General features: G+C 25.6%; 2 protein-coding genes across 5 annotated transcripts; one reads left to right on the top strand and one right to left on the bottom strand.

Annotated features, from left to right (window-relative positions):
- Positions 1-526: 526 nt before the first annotated feature.
- Positions 527-10,848, bottom strand: LOC114124632 (carnitine O-palmitoyltransferase 1, liver isoform). 4 transcript variants are annotated; one of them, XM_027987942.2, is made up of 19 exons: positions 10,521-10,848; positions 8,477-8,630; positions 8,227-8,360; positions 8,043-8,152; positions 7,823-7,986; positions 7,625-7,746; positions 5,074-5,275; positions 4,805-5,004; positions 4,527-4,731; positions 4,312-4,419; positions 4,215-4,240; positions 3,989-4,054; positions 3,611-3,673; positions 2,952-3,063; positions 2,757-2,891; positions 2,549-2,683; positions 2,325-2,474; positions 1,907-2,116; positions 527-1,845 (listed from the first exon to the last, which is right to left on the bottom strand). In XM_027987942.2, the coding sequence occupies exons 2-19, from the start codon at positions 8,615-8,617 to the stop codon at positions 1,747-1,749; spliced, it is 2,382 nt and encodes a 793-aa protein (XP_027843743.2). In that variant the 5' UTR covers positions 8,618-8,630; positions 10,521-10,848; the 3' UTR covers positions 527-1,746. The 4 variants fall into 4 exon arrangements, with proteins under 4 accessions (XP_027843743.2, XP_050066803.1, XP_027843744.2 ...); XM_050210846.1 differs by lacking the exon at positions 10,521-10,848 and adding an exon at positions 10,377-10,400; XM_027987943.2 differs by lacking the exon at positions 3,611-3,673 and having other exon boundaries at positions 10,521-10,847.
- Positions 10,849-18,259: 7,411 nt separating this feature from the next.
- LOC114124652 (keratin, type II cytoskeletal 2 epidermal-like) lies at positions 18,260-22,356 on the top strand. The gene is made up of 3 exons (XM_027987966.2): positions 18,260-18,828; positions 20,583-21,066; positions 21,604-22,356. Exons 1-3 carry the CDS (start codon positions 18,773-18,775, stop codon positions 21,745-21,747), a joined length of 684 nt encoding a protein of 227 aa, XP_027843767.2. The 5' UTR covers positions 18,260-18,772; the 3' UTR covers positions 21,748-22,356.
- Positions 22,357-25,789: the final 3,433 nt, after the last annotated feature.

Genomic DNA, 25,789 nt, shown 5'->3' with positions numbered 1-25,789 from the left:
AAATACCATATTTTATACTTACAAAAAATAACTGTAAACTAATGTATACATCTATTTTGGTTCATTATAATTTATAGTCATAAATTCGAGAAAATTATCCAAAAGTGCTATGTATAAAAAACAGTTTTTGTAAATAATAAATATAAAAATAGATTATATGGGTCAATGGGCCATTAAACCAAGATAGTAGGCTAAATCTCTAAAAAAAAGAAAAATTTGGTTTAAAAATTAAAATGAATTTAAGTTCTAGAATTTTAATATTTAGAATATTGTTGAGGTGGTATTATAACTTGTTTACCTATAATAAGAGCGTCAAAACTCAAAATTATAGTGCCTAAGATAAGGTATAAAGTTAAACCCCCCTCTAACTTCCTACAGATCTATAAACAGGTTTTTTTATAGTGAGAGTGGAGGAGATAATAAATTCCCCAAGTATCCAAGATGTTTTCATGCACAGTTTCTCATGAATAGTTATTCTAAAACACTTAAAATATTAATAAATAAATAATATTAAAATAAATCAAACTTATTCGTAACGTATTTACTTATATTGATATACCTATTACCTTTACATGTTAGGGGGAAAATTTAAACAGTAATTTATAGGTCAAAGCATACCTACTTAATTTTGACAATAAATAAAAATATCAACCTCCTCCATACACACATTAAATTGGACAATGTACAGGCTGTAATTTATACATATTTAACAAGAAATAAACTAATAACTAATAATTAATAAGTAATAATACACCAATTCGCACAATATATTAATATAGATGGTTTAGTGGGAAATAAATCAAAACAACTAATTAGTAGTATGTCAAATTGATTGTTTATGAGGTCATGTTAAATTTAGTCGTTTGAAAGTAATCCAGTAGCATTTAATTGTTAGTTTAATCATTTTAAACATTTTATGGGCTTGATATAGATTTAAATTAATTATACGTAAGCAGGGATCTACAAATTTTCTTTGATCGAGAATAATTGTAATACTATTAACCTGTAAAATGTACAAGTAAATACATAGGTACACAAGAGAGTAAAAAGTAAGCATTTATTCTGTCTACCATTTATAATATCGATGAAATTATATCCGTTTATCTTAAAACTAATAAGTAATAAATGTTTGTTCAAATTGTTTGAAACAAGCATTTAAAAGTGCCGACTATGACTGATATTTAAAATACATAACATTATGTTTTATCTTATATATATTAAACTAATTTATTTAAATAAAACAAATAAAATAAGCATCATTTTACATAATCTAAGTTATTAACATATTGTTTATCTGAGATATGAACACTTGAGCTCAAGATAATAATATGAGTATGGTTTTTCATTTAAACATTAATAAAAATGAAATAAAATCACTATTTTAATACAAAACAAAATAACAATTTTTCTTCGTTTGAATATTTTACATTTAAAATTTTAACAACTCGTAAATGTTAGAAATGTATTGAACAAAATTAAAATATTTAATTATTTTTTTTCTTTCATTAACTAATAAAAATACCACCAAATCACAAAAACAATGTAATCAACAAAAAAATAATTGTTGAAAAATAGTTATTAAAAATAAAATACTTGTTACTGACAATAATACAGGTTATGTTGAAGTTCATAACAATTGAGACCTTACAACTAAATACCACAAAAATGTTATGAATATATATACTTTCCAAACAATACCATAATTGAACCAAATTAATATAATATACTATGCAGTTAATAGCCATATTATGAGCTCACATTTTTTGTACTTCTATTCCAATCATCGTGCAATGATTTCATGTCATTGAGTGCCTCCTTAATACGGACGGCAAACCTATTAGAATCCTAAAAACAGTATAAAGCTGTTAAGAAGAAAACTAACTGAAGAAGAATTAAATAAACATACAGTGTGAGGAGAACTTTTTTTGCTTGAGATGTGGAAGAAAACCAAATTTTCTCCAGCTATTATGTAACTAACACCATATCCATCATTGGCTACAGGACCAAATCCACCTCCGGCAGAAATGCAATTAGGATATTTCTTCAAGTCAAACTGAGTAGTCTGTCCATGTGGTGTTTGTGATGTTGACAACCTCCATGGTTCACTCAATACTTTCTGTAAGTAAAAAAACAATTATAAATTAATTTTAATATTAATAGACATTTCAAAATTAAATTAAATTGTTTAATTTTCTTCTGGAACATAAATACAAAATATTGTTTGTGCTCTGAACATATCAACAATAATAATTATATTAAGTATGTAAATTGCAAAACACAAATATTATGTAGAGTTATGTATAATAATTTTAAATTTTAGTTACGTTTAAGAATGGTGATTCGACTTCTAAATATTTGGAAACCACATATAAACAAAACAAATGTCTATCAATTCCTTTTCCACACATTGCATCTTGATAACCTCTTTGGTGAGTTGCGCATGCTTCTCTTAATAGATTAATACGTTTGTTTATCTATGTATAAATTATAAATTTGGATAATTAAAAAAAAAAATTTAATTTAATTACATTGACCAACAAAAACTAACATCAACATTTGGATCCAACATTGATTTCACCCAAGCTGAAGATTCTAAAGTACAGGGTCTTACAGTTTCAGTTCTTCCTTCTCTGTACAATCTAGTCATTGATGCTTCGTATGTAAGACTAAACTTACCAGCATCCTATAAGCATAAACAAGAAATTATTTTATTATTTAGAATTATATTAAGTTATCAAAAAATAATTAAAAATTACTCTATAATATGCCAGTTGAAGTGCCATCTGAATAAAAGCATCTGGACTGACTTTAGCAGTTTTCATGAATCCCTTGCCATAATCATCGAATGCCAAAATACGCAGATCAATATCATTTACTAATGCTAATGAAACCTAAAATAGCAATAATACAAAGTACATTAACTTCACAAACTAAATGTATAAAAATGTTACTTGATATGATTTCTCAATAGCTTCTAATACTGGTTCTAAACTCCATTGAAGCCTTATAGGTTTTGGGGGTTCTAATTCGGGAGCACCTTTAGTGTGTCCATTTTCTTGATATCTTTATGTTTGAGAAAAATAATACTATTAATTGATTTTATCAATACAATAGTATTATTATATTCATCATGATAAATATTATAAAGCATGTACTATATAAAATATTTAACACGCGTGATGTTTAATTTTGTCAGAATGTATGCAATGATTGTACCTATGATATTTAACCATAATCCGTTATTACTTTCATGTATTATCAATAATAAAGGAACCCATCCATGATTAAATTATAAACTAAGTATAACAAAAGCTATAAAAAAAAAAACAATTAGTGATTTTTTTTTCTTTTTTATATTATATAATACTACTTTATGTAATGAATAAAGATGATTTACAACATTAAATAACAATAATAAATAAGTTGAAATAATCAAATAAATATAATACTATTAAATATTAAAAAATTATGAATGTAATAGGAATAAACAAAATTATTAAAATAATCAACATAATAATTATGTAATTGGATGGCTTCCCAAAAAATGAGTAATGTGTACACAAATTAGTAAATAATAATGGGTTAATTTATTTATGACATGGATTATTACCCCACAACTAGATCGCCGCATAGAAAATGTTCCCATAAATGACCCATAACCGGTGCATCTGCCCTGTCATCAATGAAAACAATAACCAAGTAATAAAATTAATCAGAAGCTACCTTATCTATTGTTAAACACAATATTTAGATAAATTGGTGAAATTATTAATATGATAGTTCAATTATAATGTTTTGAATTTGTAGTTAATAATATGACATGCGTTTTTAATTTACCATAACTAAGAATTTACTATAGCTGTTTCTTCAAAGAAGTACCATGACCTTAAAAAAAAAATTACACAAATATTCCCAGCAAGCAAAATTATAAAATATTGTACAGAAAAACTAGGTTTTATTACAGTGAAACTGTAACCCATTAAGTTACCCAGATTTTTCTGCTTCATCAAAAATGATGAACTCCCAAAGATGAGACATAACTGCGGCATCAGCCCTGTAACAACGCTTGTTAAATGCAAATTCAAAACAATATTTGAAATTTGAAATTTCAATTTATCATTAAACGTTCAGTTCAAACATTTACAAAACGTGATACGAACATACACGACTTTCAAATTACTGTTTGATTAATAATAATTGTGTGAAACACTCACCACGAATGCTCAGCATTGAAGCCCACCTAGAAAATTTATGGAAATTTTTATTTTATTCAAACTCATTAACATTATACAAAATATTTATAAATATTACTCTTCCATTAGATCCAATACATAAAGTAAATGATTTATCGAACCAACGGTCATATCCTTTGCCAGTCATTAATATTCTTCCAAACTCATCCAATTTTTTTGAATTTTCCTAAATAAAAAATAATATTTTTAGTACCTTTTTTTTGGTTTTTATGATAACCTCGCCTCTTAAAATTAATTAAAACTCATTAACCACTTAATATTAAAAATACTTACAGGGTCATACTCATATGGAACCTCATCTAATGTAACCACAAAAGCAGATTTCTCAATAGCATCTAAGCTTTGTCTATTTATACCCTTAAAAAAATATTGAGTGCGAGTATTTGCCCAATGTGTTCGATCAGCAGCAGTCAAAGCAGCTACTTTTTCTTCTCCAACATATGGTTTTTCTGTGTTATCAAGGATCGATTGTATTTGTCTAAATTATAATATAATACGTTTATGCATTTTAAAACATCATCATAAAAATGTAATACAAAAAAAATATTTACTCTTCAATTTCACAAGGATGAAGTATACGATTTTGACTATAGATAATGACTTTGAAATATCTTCCAGCATGATAAACAACAATATGTCTACTATCGTTGTAGTGAACAATCTTATCACTTACAGCACCAGGAACACGTGTTGTATTAAATATCCTTTCATATTGCCATGAACACAAAGGAACTAATCCTTGAACTCTTATCTACATAATATAAATGCTTTTAAGTATAATATATTGCAATACATTTTTAACAACTAAATTTTTTAATACCGGTTCAAGTTCTTGACGTTCAATCAGTCTTCTATACTGTAAACACTGCCAAATTATCATAGCAGCACGAGCAGCCTGAATAGGTGTTGAATGTAACATTATAGCATCTGTCCCATAAAAATTTGAATTAACTATTAAAGGTGTTCGACTCCTTAAATACACATATTCTTCCCACCAATCTGATACATAATTACTTGACCACCTGTTAAAATAAATAGTTCTTAATCTTTCATCTAAATTTTTGTAATTTATCATCATTTTATTTAATAAATACAAACATGATACTTAATAATAAATTAATTTTCCTTATTATAACCAGAAGCTCTATTACACACAGTAATAATCATAAAATTAATAAAATAATATTTATTTAAAATTAAATAATTCTAGGCCTATGTCAATATTTATTTATTTATTTATTTTTAAAGAAATAATATTTTAAATCATGCTCACTTTAAAAAAAAAAATTATAAATAACATGATTAATCATTTTTTTTTTTTAATGTTAAAAAATATATTTCAAAGCACAATTTTTATTTTGTTTGATTAATAATATAATAATAATAAATAGAATATTACAGGGATGTATAAGACCGTATATGAGTGTATTTGGTATATACTCATAACATTTTAAAAGAAATGTTTAAAAGAGAAAATACATTAATTTTAAGAGTATACATGAATTGTGAGAAACAAATATACAATATTACTTTATTATTTGTTTTAAATTATATTTTTTTCTTTTAAAATTCTATGGTTACCTGTAACCTACCACACATTACTACACAAGAACCATACAATGTTATGATAATTATAGTTTATGTAAAAATGGATTGACCTGCTGATATTAATAAATTACAATGAATAAAAATAAATTTATATTATCTGCATATTATATAGATAATTTGTTTATTAAAATGAGTATTTTCAACTATAGTCCGTGCAATGAAAATTGACCGGTGATTCCCAATACCCGCCCATCATATACCTGCCAATAGCCATGGGCTCTCAATCTACACCGGGCCACTATGATGTTTACACAATAGGTAATTACTTTTTTTATATATATATATAGTTTTACAACTATGATGACCACTGATTAGAATATGCCACTAAAGTCGGCATGGTCACAGGTCAGTTTTTGTTGCACGAGCTATAAAAGAATATTTGTACAGTATTTATAGTTAATGTATAATACCAAAAGTGATACTGATACATTTATGAAATACATTTCTTTAATAAATAAAATTATTAATACATATTATTTGGTCATGAAAGATAAAATAAATTTCATAATTATAAGAAAATACTATAGTGCAATTACTTTAAAATACTGATAAATTGGAATACTAAAGAATTTATTTTTGTTTATCAGTATCAATAAACAAATGAGAAACACTTATACACTTTTATTATTTAACATTATTGAATAAAATTACTAATATGTTCATATATTTTACGAAAAAAAATATTTTTATTTGAAACATTTATATTATAATGAGGGAAAAACAATATATTTACAAAAATTAAAACCACAACTTAATTGCTTGTTTTTACACAAGTTCTAAAACTAATTTTATAATTTAAAATAAACTATAGATACATACCTATATTGTAAAATTATATAAAGTACATAAAAATTTGTTGAAAAAAATGTGCTATAATTAATTTAAAAAAAAAAAAAAAATCATTAAATGATAATCATAATTCATGAAATGATATTTTTTGATTATTTTTGTAACCTAGATAATGCGATAACAATGACAATATATCAACAAATTATGCAACAGAAGAAATATAAAATAAATGTTCTTTATTTCAACTATAGAAGGCCGTTGTTAACAATTAGAAGAAAAAAATATTTTCATCTCATAAATGTATTAATTCTATTAGTTTTTTGTTTTAGAAGATTAGATTCCCACAGTAAGAAATATCTGAAAAATTATACCTTTTCACCCAGCAAAAATGGAAGTGTTTCCCTTGGTCACCTACAATTATATCAATACTTAATTATATTTGTATGTATAAAACATAGCAACCCGTATTATAATGCATAATGTGTATATTTATATATTTATATCAAAACAATTCCAGAGGATCAATCAATTAAAAATTGAAAAAGGTAGCTTTTCTAATATGTATATTGATAATTAAAAAATTATAAATTGTAAGCAACAAAACTTTTGAATACTTATGGTTAAACTCAACTATATTCTGCCTCATTTAAAATTAATAGAATACAACTCTAAGATACGGTGAGTTTAACATAGACCCATCATCCTTCTTTTATCTGTATTCTGATTAAGCTCACTTTTTTATAATTGTAATGCTATCGAATATAATTGAGGTCATTTATATTAGAAGTTTCATAATGGTTATTGGTTATAAAACAATTATTATATAATTATATAATTATTTAACTACTAAATTATACATCTAAAAGATAAGAAAAATCAGTCAGCCACTATTAAAATAAAATTAGATAATAATAAAAATATTATTTAAATGACTCATAATATTATAAGAAAAATAAAATATAAAAAATAAATACCATGATTTCAACCATAAATATCGCTGAAGCTTGACTGCAATGCCTTTTTCAAATTCATTGGCTAGCTTTATCATACTTTCATACTCCGAATCATTCATTAATGGACGAACACTTTTTAAATACTGTGATAAAATAAACATTAGTCAATGTTTACAGAATTAAATATGTTATTATTCATTAGTTATTTAAAATAATTACTCTTTTCATAGTTTCATTAACTGGAGGCAATGGAAGTTTTGGCAATGAACCTTGATAGCTGTAAAGTAATGGTTTACTTTTTGAAGAAAGTAGTTTTATGCCTAAGCCCCAAAGTTTAGTTTGTAAAGAAACTTTCTGTCCTCCTCTGCTTTCATACATCCATCCTGAATAAGCAAGTATATTAATATATATGTCTCAAATTATGAATACAAATAATTACCTTTATACATTAACATGAGTTTAAACGTGTATCTTACAATGTAAATTAATATTAACCAAAATGTTAAAGATAAAATAAAACAAGATACTATTTGCCATATGTAGGATGTCCTAAAAATTAAAAGCATAATGATTTTAAATTATATTAAATTAAATTATAAAATACAAAAATCTAATTCACTTACCCAGGTAAGTATTGTAATATAGTGTCTGTATATTTAATAAAACTATTATTGCCATAACGGAGAGCAAGTACAATACCCATCATAGCCCAAAGACTTTGTAATGGAGCTGGGAAAACTCCATTCCGTACATTGTTCTAAAATTTAAAAAAATTATTTTAAGATTAATAGAATGAAGTGAAATTTTAAAATGTTATCACATTTCACATCTTAGTGACGAATGTTAATACAATATAAAAAATATTATAAACACCTTAAATCTGGCTAAACGTTTTTTCCAAGAACGAATTCCAGATGCCCAAACTAAATGGAGCACTTCACGATCAAAATTAACATCCCAACCTTCATGGGTAATTGAAAATGAAAATGCAACTGCTGAATGGGCTTCAGCCATGATACTTAAAAATCTAAAAAAATATTTTCCTAATTATTTGAAATATTATAAAATGTACAAATACACAATTATTATATTTTGTTCTAGTTAAGTAATATTTAAATCAATCAAATATAAAATTGTTTTTAACTGTATGTATTATTTAATTTACAAAACAAACTTTACTATCCAAAGAAATTAACTATAATTAAATATTTAGATGTATATATAATGGATTCATTTATTAACAATAAAAACAAGGTAAACAACTTAAGCCAGATGAACCAAACTTGAATTTGGTTTAACTTGCCTAATACATTAGCCTTGTAGTTTTATCAAGGTTTTTTCTGTTTATAGTTTATTTGAGTGTGTTACATACAAACATTTTTACATCTTAAAACATGAAAGAAAAAATAGGTACTTTCAAAATTTTAAGCATACCCACATATTTGTCAAAGATTTAAAACTTCTATACATTTTTATAATCTAATAAAAACAAAAATAAAATATTACTTATAATTATTAATACATTTATATCTTCTTTTTTTTTTTATTTCTAACTTAACAATATTATACTGTACTAACATTAATATAGTATTTATCTATTATACTAACTATAATATGAAATCCTCAAATACTTAATTTATTAATTAACTTATATAATGAATTTAGATACCTAAAAGTATTGAGTATGTGCAGTAGTTAATAAATATATATACCAGAATAATATCTTAAGTTTTTCATAAAGAAAATATAATAAAGTTATAAATTTGTATAAGTTTACATAATCTAATTTTGAACTAATACCTACCATTACTCAAGCTAAAACTGAATGAATTTAAAAAATAAGTAAATAGGTAATAATATCTAAAATGTACTCCTTAAAAAAATATTATAATGATTAAGCAAACTGTTTATTCATTTGATGTGTAGTAAATAGTTATTCCAAAATTGTTTATCATAATAATTTTGAATGAAAGCAAAATTTAATTGACTTTTACAAGCTCCCAATTTGTAACAAATTATTTTCTGATGCTTGTTTAAATTTATTTTTTTATATTAATACTATAATGTATTCACTTTAAACAATAATTTAATTATATACAGTAGGAGAAGTGTAGCACAAATCTACATACAAAAAGCATAGACTATATTGAATATAAGCTGGTTGAAAAATAATGACATTAACAATAAGAAATCACTTAAGATAATTAGAAAACAAACTAAGTACCTAAATGAATAATCTATAAAAACTGAAAACAGTAGAGAATATAATATATTAGCATAAAATAGGTCACCTGTATGTTGTGTTATATGACAAATAGAATTTTAAATTATTACCTAACTATCAACAACTTGATTTAAAAATATGCAAATTAATTTGGTTAAGGAAAAACAATTGGCTAACATGTGCATATTATTATAAATATGCTGTATGAAATGTATGCTTGAATTAAAATTAAATAATACAAATGAATTAATGATCATTTGAAAAAAATAGTGACATTGATGTCCTAAAATAGTAGCTAAGTAAATGTAGTAATTAACTTAATTAGTCAGTATAAAATGTATTTTAAAACATATATAACGAGTATATAACTTTGTTTTGATTAAAAATAAATATACCATTTTTTTCCCGCTATAAGTGAAAAAATATTTTTTTAAATAAAAAAAAAAAAATGGTTAAATTTAAATATACAATTAAGTAACAAAAATATCACGATTTTTCAAAACATGAAGTTGTGCAATTTATTATTTATTATATTATGCTTATACTCGCCTGCTAAAGAGTATTAAGAATTAGACCGTTTAATCGATAGCCAGGTCATTTAAATCGAAAATATCGAATAAAATAATATAATAATGAGACAGGCGATAAATCCAAATTGCGATGTAAGTGAAATATTGAATGAAAAATAATTACCCCGCGCGTATTCACAGCACGTCAGGAGATTCAATCGCACAACGCAACAGTGTTAGATCACCATTGAAATATATTTTTGTTTGTTTTCTTCTGTCTGTCTGTCTCTTCCAATGGAGAACAAAAAAAGTGAAAGTAAAAACAGTAATAATAATAATAAATTCCAGTCGAGCGAACGCAAATCTAGCACACTAAAACAACAACGGTCAACGACGACGAACAGAAACGTCTAAAATAATGAACGACGAGCGCGAACGACGAAATGATGAATACTGGAATAAATTATTAATGTCTAATTGCCGATGGTCTCGGAACAATAATAAATAATAATAAACATACAGAAAAATAAAAATGAAGATAATAGTTATCACTTATCAATAATAATCGACGTTGTCCAATCACAGTACTATCTCATATTATCTTGGTCCGTGTCTTAGAAATATATTGGTTAAGTAGGTACTTGTAACGCCATCTGTGTCAAATAGAAATATTATATTATAATTTTTTATCTTCCTATGTCCTGTGATCCTGTAGTGTTTCGTACTTCAAAAATCATTGGAAAATTGGAAGTCAATCCTGGGAAATTATGGGTGTAGTCTTATTTTCAACTAAATTTTGAAATGTCAAAAAAATTTACTTGGTGCCTATTAAAAATCTACAATTATTGCTACCAGTCTACCACCAATAAATTTTTTCGTGAACAATATGAACACCTTTTGTTTTTTGATTTATCTAGCAATATATATTTATTCAATTAGATAATACTTTTTAAACAATACTTATATTAAATAGACGATGGTAGGAAAAAAGTCTCGGGGGAAAAAAAGTCTCTAAGAAGAAAAGTACCCAGCAAAAAGTCACTGAAAAAAAGTCTCCAGGAAATAAAGTCTCTAGGAACAAAAGAACCCAAAAAAAAAGTCCCTAATAAAAGTCTCGGGGGAAAAAAAGTACAAATTGAAACAATTTAAATAAAACATATAATATAAATGTAATATTAACGTTACAAAAATAAATTATAATAAAAAAAGTACAAATTAATAAAATAAAATAAATTATTATTGCTTTAACTTAATATTTTGAGCTATAACTTTTAAAAAATCGTTAATTTCTATTTTATTTTCTCTAAAACACATGCATATGGTATTTAATAATCTTGTTTCCATGTTCATTTTTTTTCGTCTAATAGATTACTCACCCGGTACACCTAAAGCTAATTTGGCACGGTCTGCAGCTATTTCATACCTTATTTTGCTAATTAGTTTCAATATTGTTGGATGATTTTGACCAACCATATGTGAAAACCGAGAGTTCCAACTTTCACATACATTATTAGATTTTAAAATCTCCATTTTTTTAAAAAAAAACTAAATTTGTTTAAAACTGCTTTACGTACTCTGTCACACACACACCTACTGCCTTACTGAACTATACTTTATTGTACTATACTATGAAAATAACCATATTTTACTATTAATTATAAACGCTCTACCAACTATAATCTGTCAATATGTATAAATACAATCTACTGCCGATGCAGTAGGTAAAAACTAAAAACCAAATTTATCATTTTTATTAACTTTATCATCATTTTATCTACGGTTTTCCACAGGACACATCAACCCAATGTATATTAGGTATAAACTATAAATGTATAATATTAAGTGAATAGTAGATTTTATTATTTTATATTTTCAGTATTCTATACCAAACTAACATATTATACAGAGTGATTATATAAATTTTATTTAAAATATTTCAATTTGTACTTCCCCCCACAGAGACTTTTTTTGCCCCGAAACTTTATTTCCTGGAGACTTTTTTTCAGGGACTTTTTTCTGTCCCCCCGTCGACTAACCTATACTGCAAACCACTTGATGAGGTCTTTTGTTAGATCCCCTTATGTACTCGTATAGTCCTATCGAAAAGAACGATGACTTTGGTCTTGGCGACTATTTACCACGCATCATAATAGTATTTAGTATGATAGGTAGGAGACCTGTTTCTTTTTAGTAGTCATTGATTTCGATTTTTTACCCATTGAGACGTGTGGTTTAAGATTAATTGTTTTATTAAAATAATATAAATGATAAGGTATTACATTAGGTACTTCACACTGGCCTGAGCATATTCGTGTTGTTGATTGACTAATTAATTTTGTTGCCATACCTTCATGCATGTGAATTATATCTTATATGAATATGTTTAATATTTTAGTAACTTACTGGGTACGTATAACACGGATATTCGTCTAAGTCAGCGTTTCTTAAACTTTTTTATCCTTTTTTTGAGTTCACTTTTACCGGGGACCCCTACGTTTTTTTAAATTTTAACTATTTAATATTTTTATTTAGTTTTCAACAACAAGTGATTACAGTTCGATATAATTAGAACCCCTACTCTGTTTCAATAGTGTTAATGCGTAAAACATTTTTTCTCCGCTAGCCGCAACTAATCTTTATAGTTAGATTTTTTAAAGTAATTTTCTTGAACGTATTGAAATAAGTGCTCAAGTTCCGTGGAACACAGTTTAAGAAACGCTTTTCTAAGTTTATGAAGGTAGTAAATTTTTTTTAAAAAATATGAAAAGATTATAATATTGAAGACATTGTATTATTGAAACTTTAAATATTTTTTAATAGATAAGCGTATGTAATGGCACTAATGTCAGTATAATAGTGCAAAAAATAATAGGTCGGTATCCTTATCTGAACAACGGCGGCAACGCTTAGAAAATAATAGAATATAATTTATAATATTTATCTATGCGCAAGGTGACCACGGCATATCTAATGACGTAATGACGTAATGAAATATGACAATATTGGTATCTCACGTCTTCGACATATACCTACAATAGGTGTAGAAGTTTACGATTAAAGTGCTCAACTGCGTGTCTACGTTTAATACAATATGTAATAGCATATTTATGAACTTCCTTGTTTTTTTTTTATGGGCTAACAAGAATAATATATTAGGTATATACCTTTATTTTAAATATTATACCTATATATTATTATAAAATTGGCTATAAAACTTTTTTTCTTTTTAAAGTATTATTACAAACCCTCATTTTATGTTTCGAATCAAACACTCGATCCACACTAATCTATTTTATAAATAAATACCACAAATCTTTTCCTGATTATCCAAACTTACATAGAGAACAATCTTTCCTACTCAATACCTGGAAACACCCCAAAAATATTAAAACTTAAAAGGGAAATTGTGTTACGACTTACTCATTAACAATAAGCTTTAAAATAATTAGATCGTCTATGATAATATACAGGATGATTTTTTTATCATTAAACGCTTATTTTTCAAAAAGTATACTTTTTCAATTTTTTAGACACATGTTTTTCTACAACTGTATATTTTTTTCACCTATATATTTAATAGTAAAAGAACTATAAGCTTTTGATTTTCAAATGGTAACCTATGTATCATAATTGCAAAAATTAATAAAGCTATTTTTTTTCGTGAATATTAACGTTAAAATGTTTAACTTTTATTAATCCGTTGGTGAGTTATAGCTGCTCAAAGTTGGGTTGTTTTAGAAGATTTTCGGGTGTTATACATACATAGGTACTAATTAGTACCTTTAGAACTAGAATTTTTATTTACAAAGACCAGTAGTTGTAATAGTAATGAATTTTATATCGTTGAATACACGATTGATAATCATTGTACTTTGTACCTATTATAATATTTAAGGCTAGTGCAGCGCACGCACACTGGGTTACGGATATAAAGTGCAGCTGAAGTCAATTAATTACCAGCAATAAAAATCCTAGTTCCAATGGTGCTAATTAGTATGTATATAATGTATATAACACATTAATACCGAAGATCCTTCTAAAACCACCTAACTTTGAGCAACTATATATTTCGTCAACGGATTAACGAAAGTTAAAAATGTTAACGTGAAAATTCGTGAAAAAAATAACTTTATTAATTTATGCTGCAATTATTAATATAAGAAAAAATCAAAATTTTATACAGTTGTAGAAAAGCATTTACTTATCTCGAAATTTGAAAAAAGGCTATACTTTTTAAAATAATGATTGTTCAGTGATAAACAAATCACTCTGTATTTTATGTATTTTTGCACTAAAAAATATAGAAAATATGCATTAAAAATCATAAAATATACATTTTTAGATAAAAAACAAAAACACCAAAATATGCATAACAAAATTTATTTTAATATTACATAAGTATTGATTTACAATAAAAACGTTATACTGTAACAAAAGTTTTTTTTTTTTTAATTTGATCAAACTGACAGCAGAGCGTCTATTATTCAAAATCAAATTTTTGTAGCGTGAAAAACTTCGTTCTATATTTACTGATACTACCTACTGTGTTAGTGAAATATTTTTAAAGTATGCAAGATCTTCAAACATTAAATCTTCTATTTCTTTCATAGTATCGACTTCGCTGAAATGTTTTTAAAAATCTATATCAATGTTTTAAATCCAACATTCTTTTCAATTATACATTCTGAAATTTTATCGCAAATTTCTTTTCTTTTTTTTCCTACTCATCCACTAGCCATTTTTAGTGTTTTTCTAGGATTATTTGGATTATTTACTACTTTTTTCGAGATTCAAAGAAGTCTGTTAAGATTATTTCTAATTTAGTTATATTTATTATAGACTATAGTATTTAAATTGTTTTTAAAAAAAAGTTTGAAAATTAACTGAACAATTCTTAAAATCCTAAAATATGCATTTAAAATACAAAACCATAAAATCAAAATAGTATTATTTGATTTAGACGATTTAGTAGAACACGAATTAAATTTTTATCCAGGTCAACATTAAATTCGATAAATAGAAAAAAATATTTAAAATATACAATTTTAAAAACATCTGTTTATCTGACTCCTAAATTTACGATAGTATATTGGCGTATTAATATTATAATATTCAATTCTAAAAGTGATAAAATAACAATAATTCATATATGAATTATTGTTTTCAACTTTACTGGAAATTATACAGAATTCAAACATAATAATTTATAAATAATAAGTATCTACTTAATTACAGTACCAGTATAGGTAGGTTGCCATAGATAGATAACTATATAGGTACACATTTATGACAATATACACACTGACACAGTGACACCATATAAAATGCAGCACGTGTGTAACAATCCTTTCAACCAATTTTAAAAACTGGAATGAACTTGCACAAAGAATTACCTTGTTTATAATAGCAATGTCTCATATAACGTCATAACATAAACATATACTATATATATATATATATATATACCTTTAAGCTTTGTTTCAAGTTATATTTTTCAAAGTAGCTGCGCAGTTAAACAATGCATGTTATTCGTGTTAAATGTGTTATAATTTATTTTCTTATGTACTAATCAACACACAATACATTAAACAGGAAAATTTATTTTTTTTATCGTAATCTAGACAATATATTGCATCTCGACGATTCGAAATAATATAAATCAAGTACACATTTTTTTAAACTTTCACTTTTAAGTATAAGAAATATTTGAATTTTATCACAGCAAAACGTAAATGTCTTTATAAATAAAAAAATAAAATAAATCGTTAAAAAGTTATTTTCTAAGATAATAATTTCAATGGTACCTGTGAGTTATAGAATAACACTGAAAAATTGTAAGTTTTAATGAAGTGATTGGAAAACTCCAAGGCCCAGAGCAATCATAAAAACATAATGGTCGTGCATTCAGTTTTTTGTTTGATAAAAATGCATGTGAAATTGAAAAAATCCTTGGTTTCTAAAATAGTTGTTTTAAGATATATATTTCGATCAGGTATTGTATAGTATTGTACATTTATCAAAAACATAGCTAGATTCCATAATAACATAGATTATAATTATTTATAAACAATAGACTACTGCAATATTAAGTATTATATTATATCATTATACAATAGTAAGTATTCAATACACACTGCGGGGCAGTATCCGATGAGACATTGACTGCGCAGACTGTATATAAATGAGTAATAATGAAAAAAATATGATAATAGTTAAAAGTATAGAGATAAAAATAATATAATTTTAAGGAAGGAGGAATAGGAGAATGTTAATTAATGAGGTATTAAATCTGAAAAAAATTTAGATCACGTTATTGGCACGTATAGTTGTTTACTATAATTAATAATTTGATATTATTAGTCTGCAAGAGTGACAATGTAATCAGATGGTTTAGTCTAAAAATCAAGCTGCAGGAGCTTTGTATTACAATTAGTTTCGAAAAATAGATATAAATATTCAGGTACCCGCATTATAAGAAAAACAGCTACCACATTTTATATATTAGTACCTAATTAGTATATTGCATACGTCTATAGTCTATACACTCCAATGTGGAACACCACCTCATCGCTCAACTTCATTCATTATACTCTTCCGAACAATCCAGCTAGACATTAGAAACACAAGTGGTTCAGAGATCTTCTCAATTCTTACCTTAACGTATATATTATTATTGCTCCCTAAAATTACAATTCATGTTCAGATCTTCCTAATATGAAACTCCTATTCTATGTTTTGTTTTTAAATACTTCATATCGTATTATCACTCATTTGCTTATTGTACCTTGTATAGATTTTACATTTTCATTAAAATAAACAATTTATTTTTTGTTGGTAATAGCGAGAGATATAGAGAAAACAATATCAAGTAGAAGTTATTTACAAAAAGAAAGAGGAAAATAAAAGACTAAATTAAAATGCCTAATACCTGTTTGGTATTATGAACACTAAATATTATATTATATTACATAATCTTATAAGTCTTAATATATAAGATATGTGGGGATATATACCTACTTAGTAAAAGTTTATGTTTGAACGACGGCGGGGACCATCCGTTAGAAAGGCGCCAGTAACTACCTTAAGTATAAACATGATTTGTTAGTCCTTTTTAAAATTAAATCTTTTAAATATAATAGAACTACTATGGCTCATAAATAAATATAAATATATTAAAATACTTCATTGTATAATGTATATTTGTTTACGTCCCTAATCCAATTAGAACTCAAACTACCAAGTATAAAAAGCTTTCTTTTAATGGAAATAACTAACTTTGAAAAAAGAACATTCTAGAACGGTAATGTTAGGAACGGACTTAACCATCCTGCTCAAAATAATGGTTAAAAAAGATAATATGATACTTTTAGTAAGATATTTTATTCATAAAAAGGAATGTTGGAGGAATTGAAAAAAGATTATAAAGGTGATCACATTGGTCATTAGTTTGTTACAATGATTGTAACCCGTACAGCTTAAAACGAAAAATATATATAAATATTTATTATACGTTAAAAAAGGAAATACTTAAAATTAAATTTATATTTAATTAGAAAGAAATATTAAAAACTAATTATAATTAAATGTAAAAAAATATATCTAAATATAACATCGAAAATTCAATGAAAATAATAATTTTTAATAAACGTAAAAGTACCCCCAATGATAAACGTATATAACTGTTTAATTGTTAAAGCGTGCCTTTATGTATATTGCATGTGATTTGTGAAAGACGGAATTCTACAGTATTATACATAAATAATAATAATATATTATTAAATTATGTTGTAACTTGGTGGGAATAATTTTAAAATAAAAATATTTTACAATTTATTATATCATACATAGTTTTAAAAATAAACCCACATTTTCCGATTATAGAGATTAAAGTTAATAAGATAACTGAGCTCAGGAACCTATATCCTTAAAACGTTAAATCTATTAATTTCTTTATTAAATATATGCATCGACAATAGATAGTTAAGGTAGTTAAAATAGTTATATTTTTTTATATATGTTTTTCATGTATTTATATTGTATACATAAATACAAAATAATTTAATAAAAGTATTATATATCATTAACCGTTGACCAATTGATCTATATTTCAAAGTCATTATAATATACCTAATTGTTGCAGAAATAATGTAACATAATAATTGAATTATCTGAACCGTTGCGATTTTATAAAGTGTAATTATTTGAATTTGTATGTTCAAATTGTGACAGTTTTGACTGCCTATATATAATGTTAAAATGTGTATACTTGACGTTTCTTGCTTTTGACATCCTACTCCGACACGGTTCTACGGCTAAAAGTAACGGAAATACAACTACTATTTAGAAGTTTTTGGATGTAGGATAGTTTTAAAGTTTATTATAAATAATCAGAAAACATTCAAAAGTAAACATTATTCACCAGTCACGATTACAGCTATGAACATGGACAGATCGTATGGTATTGACGATTATCAACCATCCAGAGGCAATGGGTAAGCATTAATTATGAATTATTTAAGATATTTAAATACCTAATATATAATTATTTTATATTTATTTGTAGCTAGAAATAATTTTTAAAAATAGATAAAATATTTATTACATTTAAGTATAATAAATTATAAAAATACTAATAAAATGCCAAAAAAAAAAAACCTGAATACACCTTATAGTCTATGAGGTACTTTTATTATTAACATACATTATTTACTATGTTTTTTAGATAAACATTATTTTTCAAATAATTCACATATAATACTAAGTACCAATGTCTAATGGAAATAATATTATTTATTCTACAATCTAAACCATCAAAATAGACAACGTCGGTTAGCAAAAATTAAAGATAACATTTTTACTGTTTAGTAAGCATTCCTAAAAGCAAAATGCATACAAATCGAGAACATTACCAAAGTTAAAAATGCATATATTTTTTTTAAATATTATACCCAAGAATTGAGTATTAAATACAAGATTTTTTTTATGTTTTAAAGCTTATTTCTTAGGCGTACTCATCGGGTGTTGCAGGATACTTATGCTATTGTAACACCTACGGGCTACAAATAATTAGTTTTCATTCACAATTTTTATTTTTTCTTACTTATTATATAGTTAATACTGTTAGTAGATACAATTTACTAGACATTTATCATTGTAACTGAAATTGACTTTAAGTCCTATGACTAAATGTTTTACTATGAATTGCTATCATACATTCATACAATTATACTATTAATATCATTAAATGTGTTATTATTTGTTTTGTCATAATTTTTAGAAAAATTTGTTCTGTCTATATATATTTTTTTTTATCAAAGCATAATATTGAAAAAATGCAAACTATTTTATAGTTAGCTAATCATAATTAACTTTTGGTTTATTTTTAAGTTTCGAAAATTGAATACAGATTTCTCATAAGTAATTCATAAACTTCTGAATCCATAAAATTTTATTCTAAACATGTATTCAAACAATTATTTTTTATAGACATTTTAAGTGCAAATTTGGATAAAATGAATTATTTAAATGATGAATTACAATGTAACATATTTTTTTTTTTAATTAAAAACATTATTTGTAAGAACTTATAATTTTCACGTTTATTATTATATCATTATGCGTTTTACTATACGCAATGTCATTTTTAATTTATTTTAAGACATTATATCTATTTATATTACGAATCTATTTTTACTATTTTATGGTATTTACAGAAAGATGTCACATTTTTAGTTATATAAGTTAAATTGATTTAGTATGGTGAAAAATTATATTATTTAATATTAATTATATAATAAATGCAATATTTATGGAAAAATTTCTATTAAACTTATTGCAGTAGTTAAAATAAGTAAGATAAATTATACTTCAATAGCTTTATATAAAAATATATCATAAAATAAAGTTAATATAGGCTGATACTTGACAGACTGTCTCCGATCAGGTCGATTATTATATAATATCAATAATTTATCATTGAATTCAAATTTAACACACCCACAATAACGGGTAGTTCGACTAATATCTAATGTACAGCAGAGCGATATTCACTTACCTATTTTTTTATATTATATTTTTGTAAAAAAAAAATATATTTAAGCGTCGTACTTGATACAACCGTACGTATGACATGACAAACATATAAGCTAGAATATTATTTGTATGATTAAACATTATTTTTTGAACATATTCTGTTTCTTAAAAAAAAACAAAATATTGTGTAAATAATATATAATTTTTTTTACAGTTTGGGTTTTGGCCTAGAACCGTCAACATTTATATCGGTACTGGCATTCCTGGCGTTCCTTCTACATGCGCTATTAATACTGCTTATACCGACCCTAAAGTCATTTTTCACCGGGCCCTTTTTTGGCAACGGTATTGGCTACAGTAATGGATTCGGTGGTGGAGGATTTGGAGGCGGGCCTGGATTTGGTGGCGTGGGTTATGGAGGTCTGCACAACGGAGGCTACGGTAATGCCGGTGGTTTCGGTTATGGGGCCGTTCCATCCATATTGGGTGGCGTCAATGGCATATTGGGTACGGGGTTGTTGGGCACGACAGGGTTATTGGGCACGGGACTGTCTGGACTGTTTGGTCCTGGAGTTGCAGGCTTAGGGGCGGCTGCACCAGCGGCTGCGGCGTCAGGAACATTGGTTACTCGTGGCGCGAGCAGGAGTCGAGCAGTCGATAGGAAAAATAAAACGTGGATTTCTGAAGACGAAACGCAAGTGAGTTTAAATCAAAAACAAAAAATAATTTTATATTTTTAGTCTTGCATTACTCTTCCCCGCCCTTTCACCATCTAAATATTATCACTGACCAGATTTCTGCTTCCGTAAGACAATAAAATATATCAGCCTATAACTATGTACACTATAGATCAGGGGTGGCCAGTGAGAAGAGACTCGCGACTCGCGAGCCACCAAATATATTAATAAATATGGAAGAGCCAAAATGTAAAAAAAAAAGTTCATATTATTATATAATACATAAATTCATATTAAAATTTTTTTTTTGTAAAAATGTTACGATAAGATGCGAGCCGTGGTTTGGCCACCCCTGCTATAGATGCTTGTATTATAACTACCGGTATTTTCAACATCCATAGACTTGCTGAATCTCTATACATAAACGAATTTAATTGAATATATTATTAAGTACATACAATATTAAATATACCAACATTATATTAAACTCAGTTAAGTAAAAATAAACGTACTGATGAAAACACAATGTATGTAATACAAAAATGTATCATTTTTCAGGTTAAACCTACAGATGAAGTATTAGACGAGTCGACTGGACGAAATATGAAGGCAACCAGATTGCTGAGTAAATGCAATTTTTACTTTTGTTTATTTGGCAAAACGAAATTTGATCATATGTTAGTGTTACGAGAACGTAAATAATAATAATACACATATAAATAGGTATATAATATGTATAGACATATAGACATATAGGACGTGCCACGCACTCACGCCGTGTTGGTCATACATACCTACAACCTACATAAACACACAATATTATTATATATATTTTGTATATCTGTGCTGTCAACACTTAAAAACTTACACAATTATTTGAACATACTTTTTTTAATACAAAATTTAATTTGACTTTTGAAGTACTTGCATAAGTTAGCTCTTAAAATCGATTGTGTCATATTTTTAAGAAAATGACTACCTATGAAAACATTTTTACCAAAACTTTGTTTAAACTTAACTATAATAGTTTTAGCTCTATAATATCTATAATAAATTATAATTTTTCTAAATCAAAATGCATTGATAAGCATAAGACAATCCTAAAACTAAATGACACATGTAGATATTCTACACACATCATATAAGTGTCATACAAAATAAAAACACTCAAGTAGGTACTCGGCGTAATTATTATCTATTGACGACATTAAATGTACCTAAAACATTTAAATATAGATGCTTATATAATATTATGTTATACGTTTATAACGATAGTAGCTGAATAATATAAACTATATATTATAATCAATATAATCCAAAATATATTATCTTTATAAGATATTTATCAACAAAAATTCAATTGTGTTAGGTAGACAAAAAATATATTTATTTTAATAGTTTAATACAAATGCAAAGCTTAAATTAAATTCACATATATAAAATAAGTTCTAAACCATAAAAATATATAGTGTATGTAATAATAATTTTAAGTGCTGTTATAATTTATAAATCGTTATATTATGTACATAAATTATAATTGTATTCAAAGTATAAGTTAAAATTAAGAACCTAACCTCACCTTCCTATCGTATAAATCGTATAATAAATTATTATTATATATAAATAATATTAAATATTGTATACCTTATTCTTTAAATCTTAAAAGTTATATTGGTCAATAATTAATAAAATATTTATAAAAACACAATTGGTTCATTGTAAAATATAAATGAATTTAACTTTAAATGTATATTGATCTTATTATAAGGGGTTTTAAGTTCATGCATAGGTGAAAGTTATTTGTAAACCTTTATTATAATTAAATTTAATAAAATGAGTTTTTTTTATTTAGACTTAAGTTTTGTATAAATATTATGGTACATTATACAAATTAATGTTAAATTTAAAAATAATATATTAAATGTGTAAATTAAGCGCAAAATTGATTATTATTGTAAAACATTGTTTTATTGCAACTAGGTGGTTTATTGGTGTTGGTGCACTACTAATTATAAAATAAATAAACCATATTTTTTTCCCTAATAAACCGTTTTAATTTTATTTGAAATATAAGCGAGATTATTATACTATTAAAGAATAAATTCTTTACCTACTTAACTTTAAAAATTGTATTCAGACTAATTATATTTTATATTTTTAAATTAAATATTTTCTCTGTAAACAGTCACAATCTCCTCTAGAGCAGTTAAAGTAGGTACTTTTAAGGGTATCTGGTAGTAAATTGGATATTTGGATCTAGTTATTACTTTGAGTAGTCAAAATTAAAAAACTCCCTTTTCTATTCCAATTTACTTTATAGTGAAGGAAAATGTATTTTTATGGACTTCATCAAACCCAAAGCTTTAAAGGTAAATTTTTCTTAAGTGTCAAACTTTAGTCAAACATATTCTAACATAATAGAAGTGGTGTAACCAGCGGGTAGGCCTGGTAGGCCCGGGCCTGACTACTTTTCTCCCAAAAAAAAAAAAAATGTTTTATATCGTATTAAATAGACTAATATTTTGTAGATGATATAAGTTTTAAATTTTAAAATAAATACTTATAATATACATAATAAAATAAATGTATAATATACGATATTCTGTTACTGGTACTTTTTTATTTAATAAAAATATTCATTGATAATCATTACATCAAAATATTGGGCCTACCCAAGAAAAAGTGTCTAGCTACACCACTGCATATAATAGGTATACAGAACAGTACGGAGCCGTGTTGCTGACCATGTCTGGTCCGATATAGTTGACGATATAGACTTTAGAGTCCAAACACAGCAACGTAGGAAACGTACCAAATTAATAATCTTTATTCTTTCTTTATAATATTACTTAGAATAGATGCATAGATTGTAATTGATACACTCGTTTTTTTGCAGATTCCTAGATTACATATTCCACCCTTGATAATAGTTTGTATTAATTAGAAATTCTTTACATATTAGAATTTAACATTAACAAATATAAAATATATATTTTTAAATGTAGGTAAAATAGTATATAAACGGTAAGCTACACAGCGTGACATTATGACAGCTACTGAAAAAAATAAGTGGGTATGTATAATAAATCATTGTAGAATTATGAATAATACGTTAAACATCATGAATAGATCAAGCTAAAAAAAATAGACACGCAGCATTGATTAAATATACTTATATGAACCTATATTTAATCAATGCACGCAGTAAAAAAAAAAATAGTACCTACTAAGCAGTCAGCGGTCCGTATCTATATGACTATTTAATACGTATTATATTCCTACTTCTCTGCTGTATATATATTATCAGCGATTATACCACGTATAGACCGTATAGCAGATATATTAATGCCTATGAACGGTTAAGTAACATCAAAATTTAATAAAAAAAAAAAACTGCTTCAATCATAATATAAGTTTATAAAAACAAAAACTATATAACCGTTTTCTTTATAAAATAAATACCTATACTTACGTAATTACCTACTGTTTTTTTCTTTTTTTTATTCGTATTTTTACAAAAATATAGGTACCTATGGCGTGTATCCTTAGGGCTTAGATCATAATATATGATCTAGGCGTGTACCTAGTGGCACAACCATTGAACCATAGAATAGATGCAATCAGAATGGTCGCGTCTTAAAAAATTACATTATATTCTTATGGAGGATTTGATGAAACAGACCGCTATATTTCATATATTCTGTGGTACACAATCACCAGGAGGATTGACTTTATTGGGAAAAATTAAAAATTTTGGCAAAACTGACAGAAGGAGACCTCGCCAAAACCAATAACAGCAATAAATCATAATATTTTGAAACATGAAAAAAATGTCACTTATTTAAATCCAATACGTTTATATTTCAAAAAAAAATCATCGAGGTTACATTATGTAGAAAAATATGTATATTTTTTAATTTCAAATAGTTGCGTCACCGTGTACCTGAATATAACAATAAATAACAATAATATTTATATTTCCTACTTTCCTATAACTACTAAACTACCTATTGTAATGATGTAATATTATACTGATATTTACCTACACGGCTATTTATATTTTAAAATTCTAAAAAGTACTAGAATAAATTAATGTTTTGACCATCTCTAAACAGACTTATAGACACTAAGTCTGTTAAGTTTCATACAAGATTTGTTACCTATTATTGGTGGCTTTTGCTCTACTTTATTGATATGGCTAAAGTAATACAATAGTGTATTATGTGTATAATATATAAAAAAAATTGGTGTACCTAAACAATATTTTAGTTAGGTATAAAATGCAAAAAATTAAAAAAAAAATTGCTACAATTTCACTTTTTCTATAGTATTATATTTTAATTACGACTATTTATTTATTTGAATAGTCCAAGCCGTCCAAAGACATTTTTATTACTGGAAAAAAATACGAAATAACCTCATATAAAAATAGCTAAAGACATGAGCTTGGCTGAACTTGAAAAGGGCATATGGATAAATAATGTTATTGTTTTAATTATTAAAAAAAGTAAAAACAACTTGAAAGAAGTTGAACAAGAAATTAATTTTAAAAACTAGCTTAAGTTCTCACTTTGGACAATATTTGTATCTAGGTCTCAGCTAGTACTATATAGTAGTCTTTCATATTATTATTCTTATAACAAACAGAAACATGTCATCCCGTAAAACCTGCAGTAGTAGGCTGTAGTGTAGGCGGTGTAGCACCAACTTCAGTTTTTCCAATCTAGTATTAAATTCTATAACA

The sequence above is a fragment of the Aphis gossypii genome, chromosome 1 (assembly GCF_020184175.1).
Source record: "Aphis gossypii isolate Hap1 chromosome 1, ASM2018417v2, whole genome shotgun sequence".
Taxonomy (NCBI): Eukaryota; Metazoa; Arthropoda; class Insecta; order Hemiptera; family Aphididae; genus Aphis; species Aphis gossypii.
The sequence above is the reverse complement of the archived record's forward strand: the minus strand, read 5'-3'. Positions and strand labels throughout refer to the sequence as shown.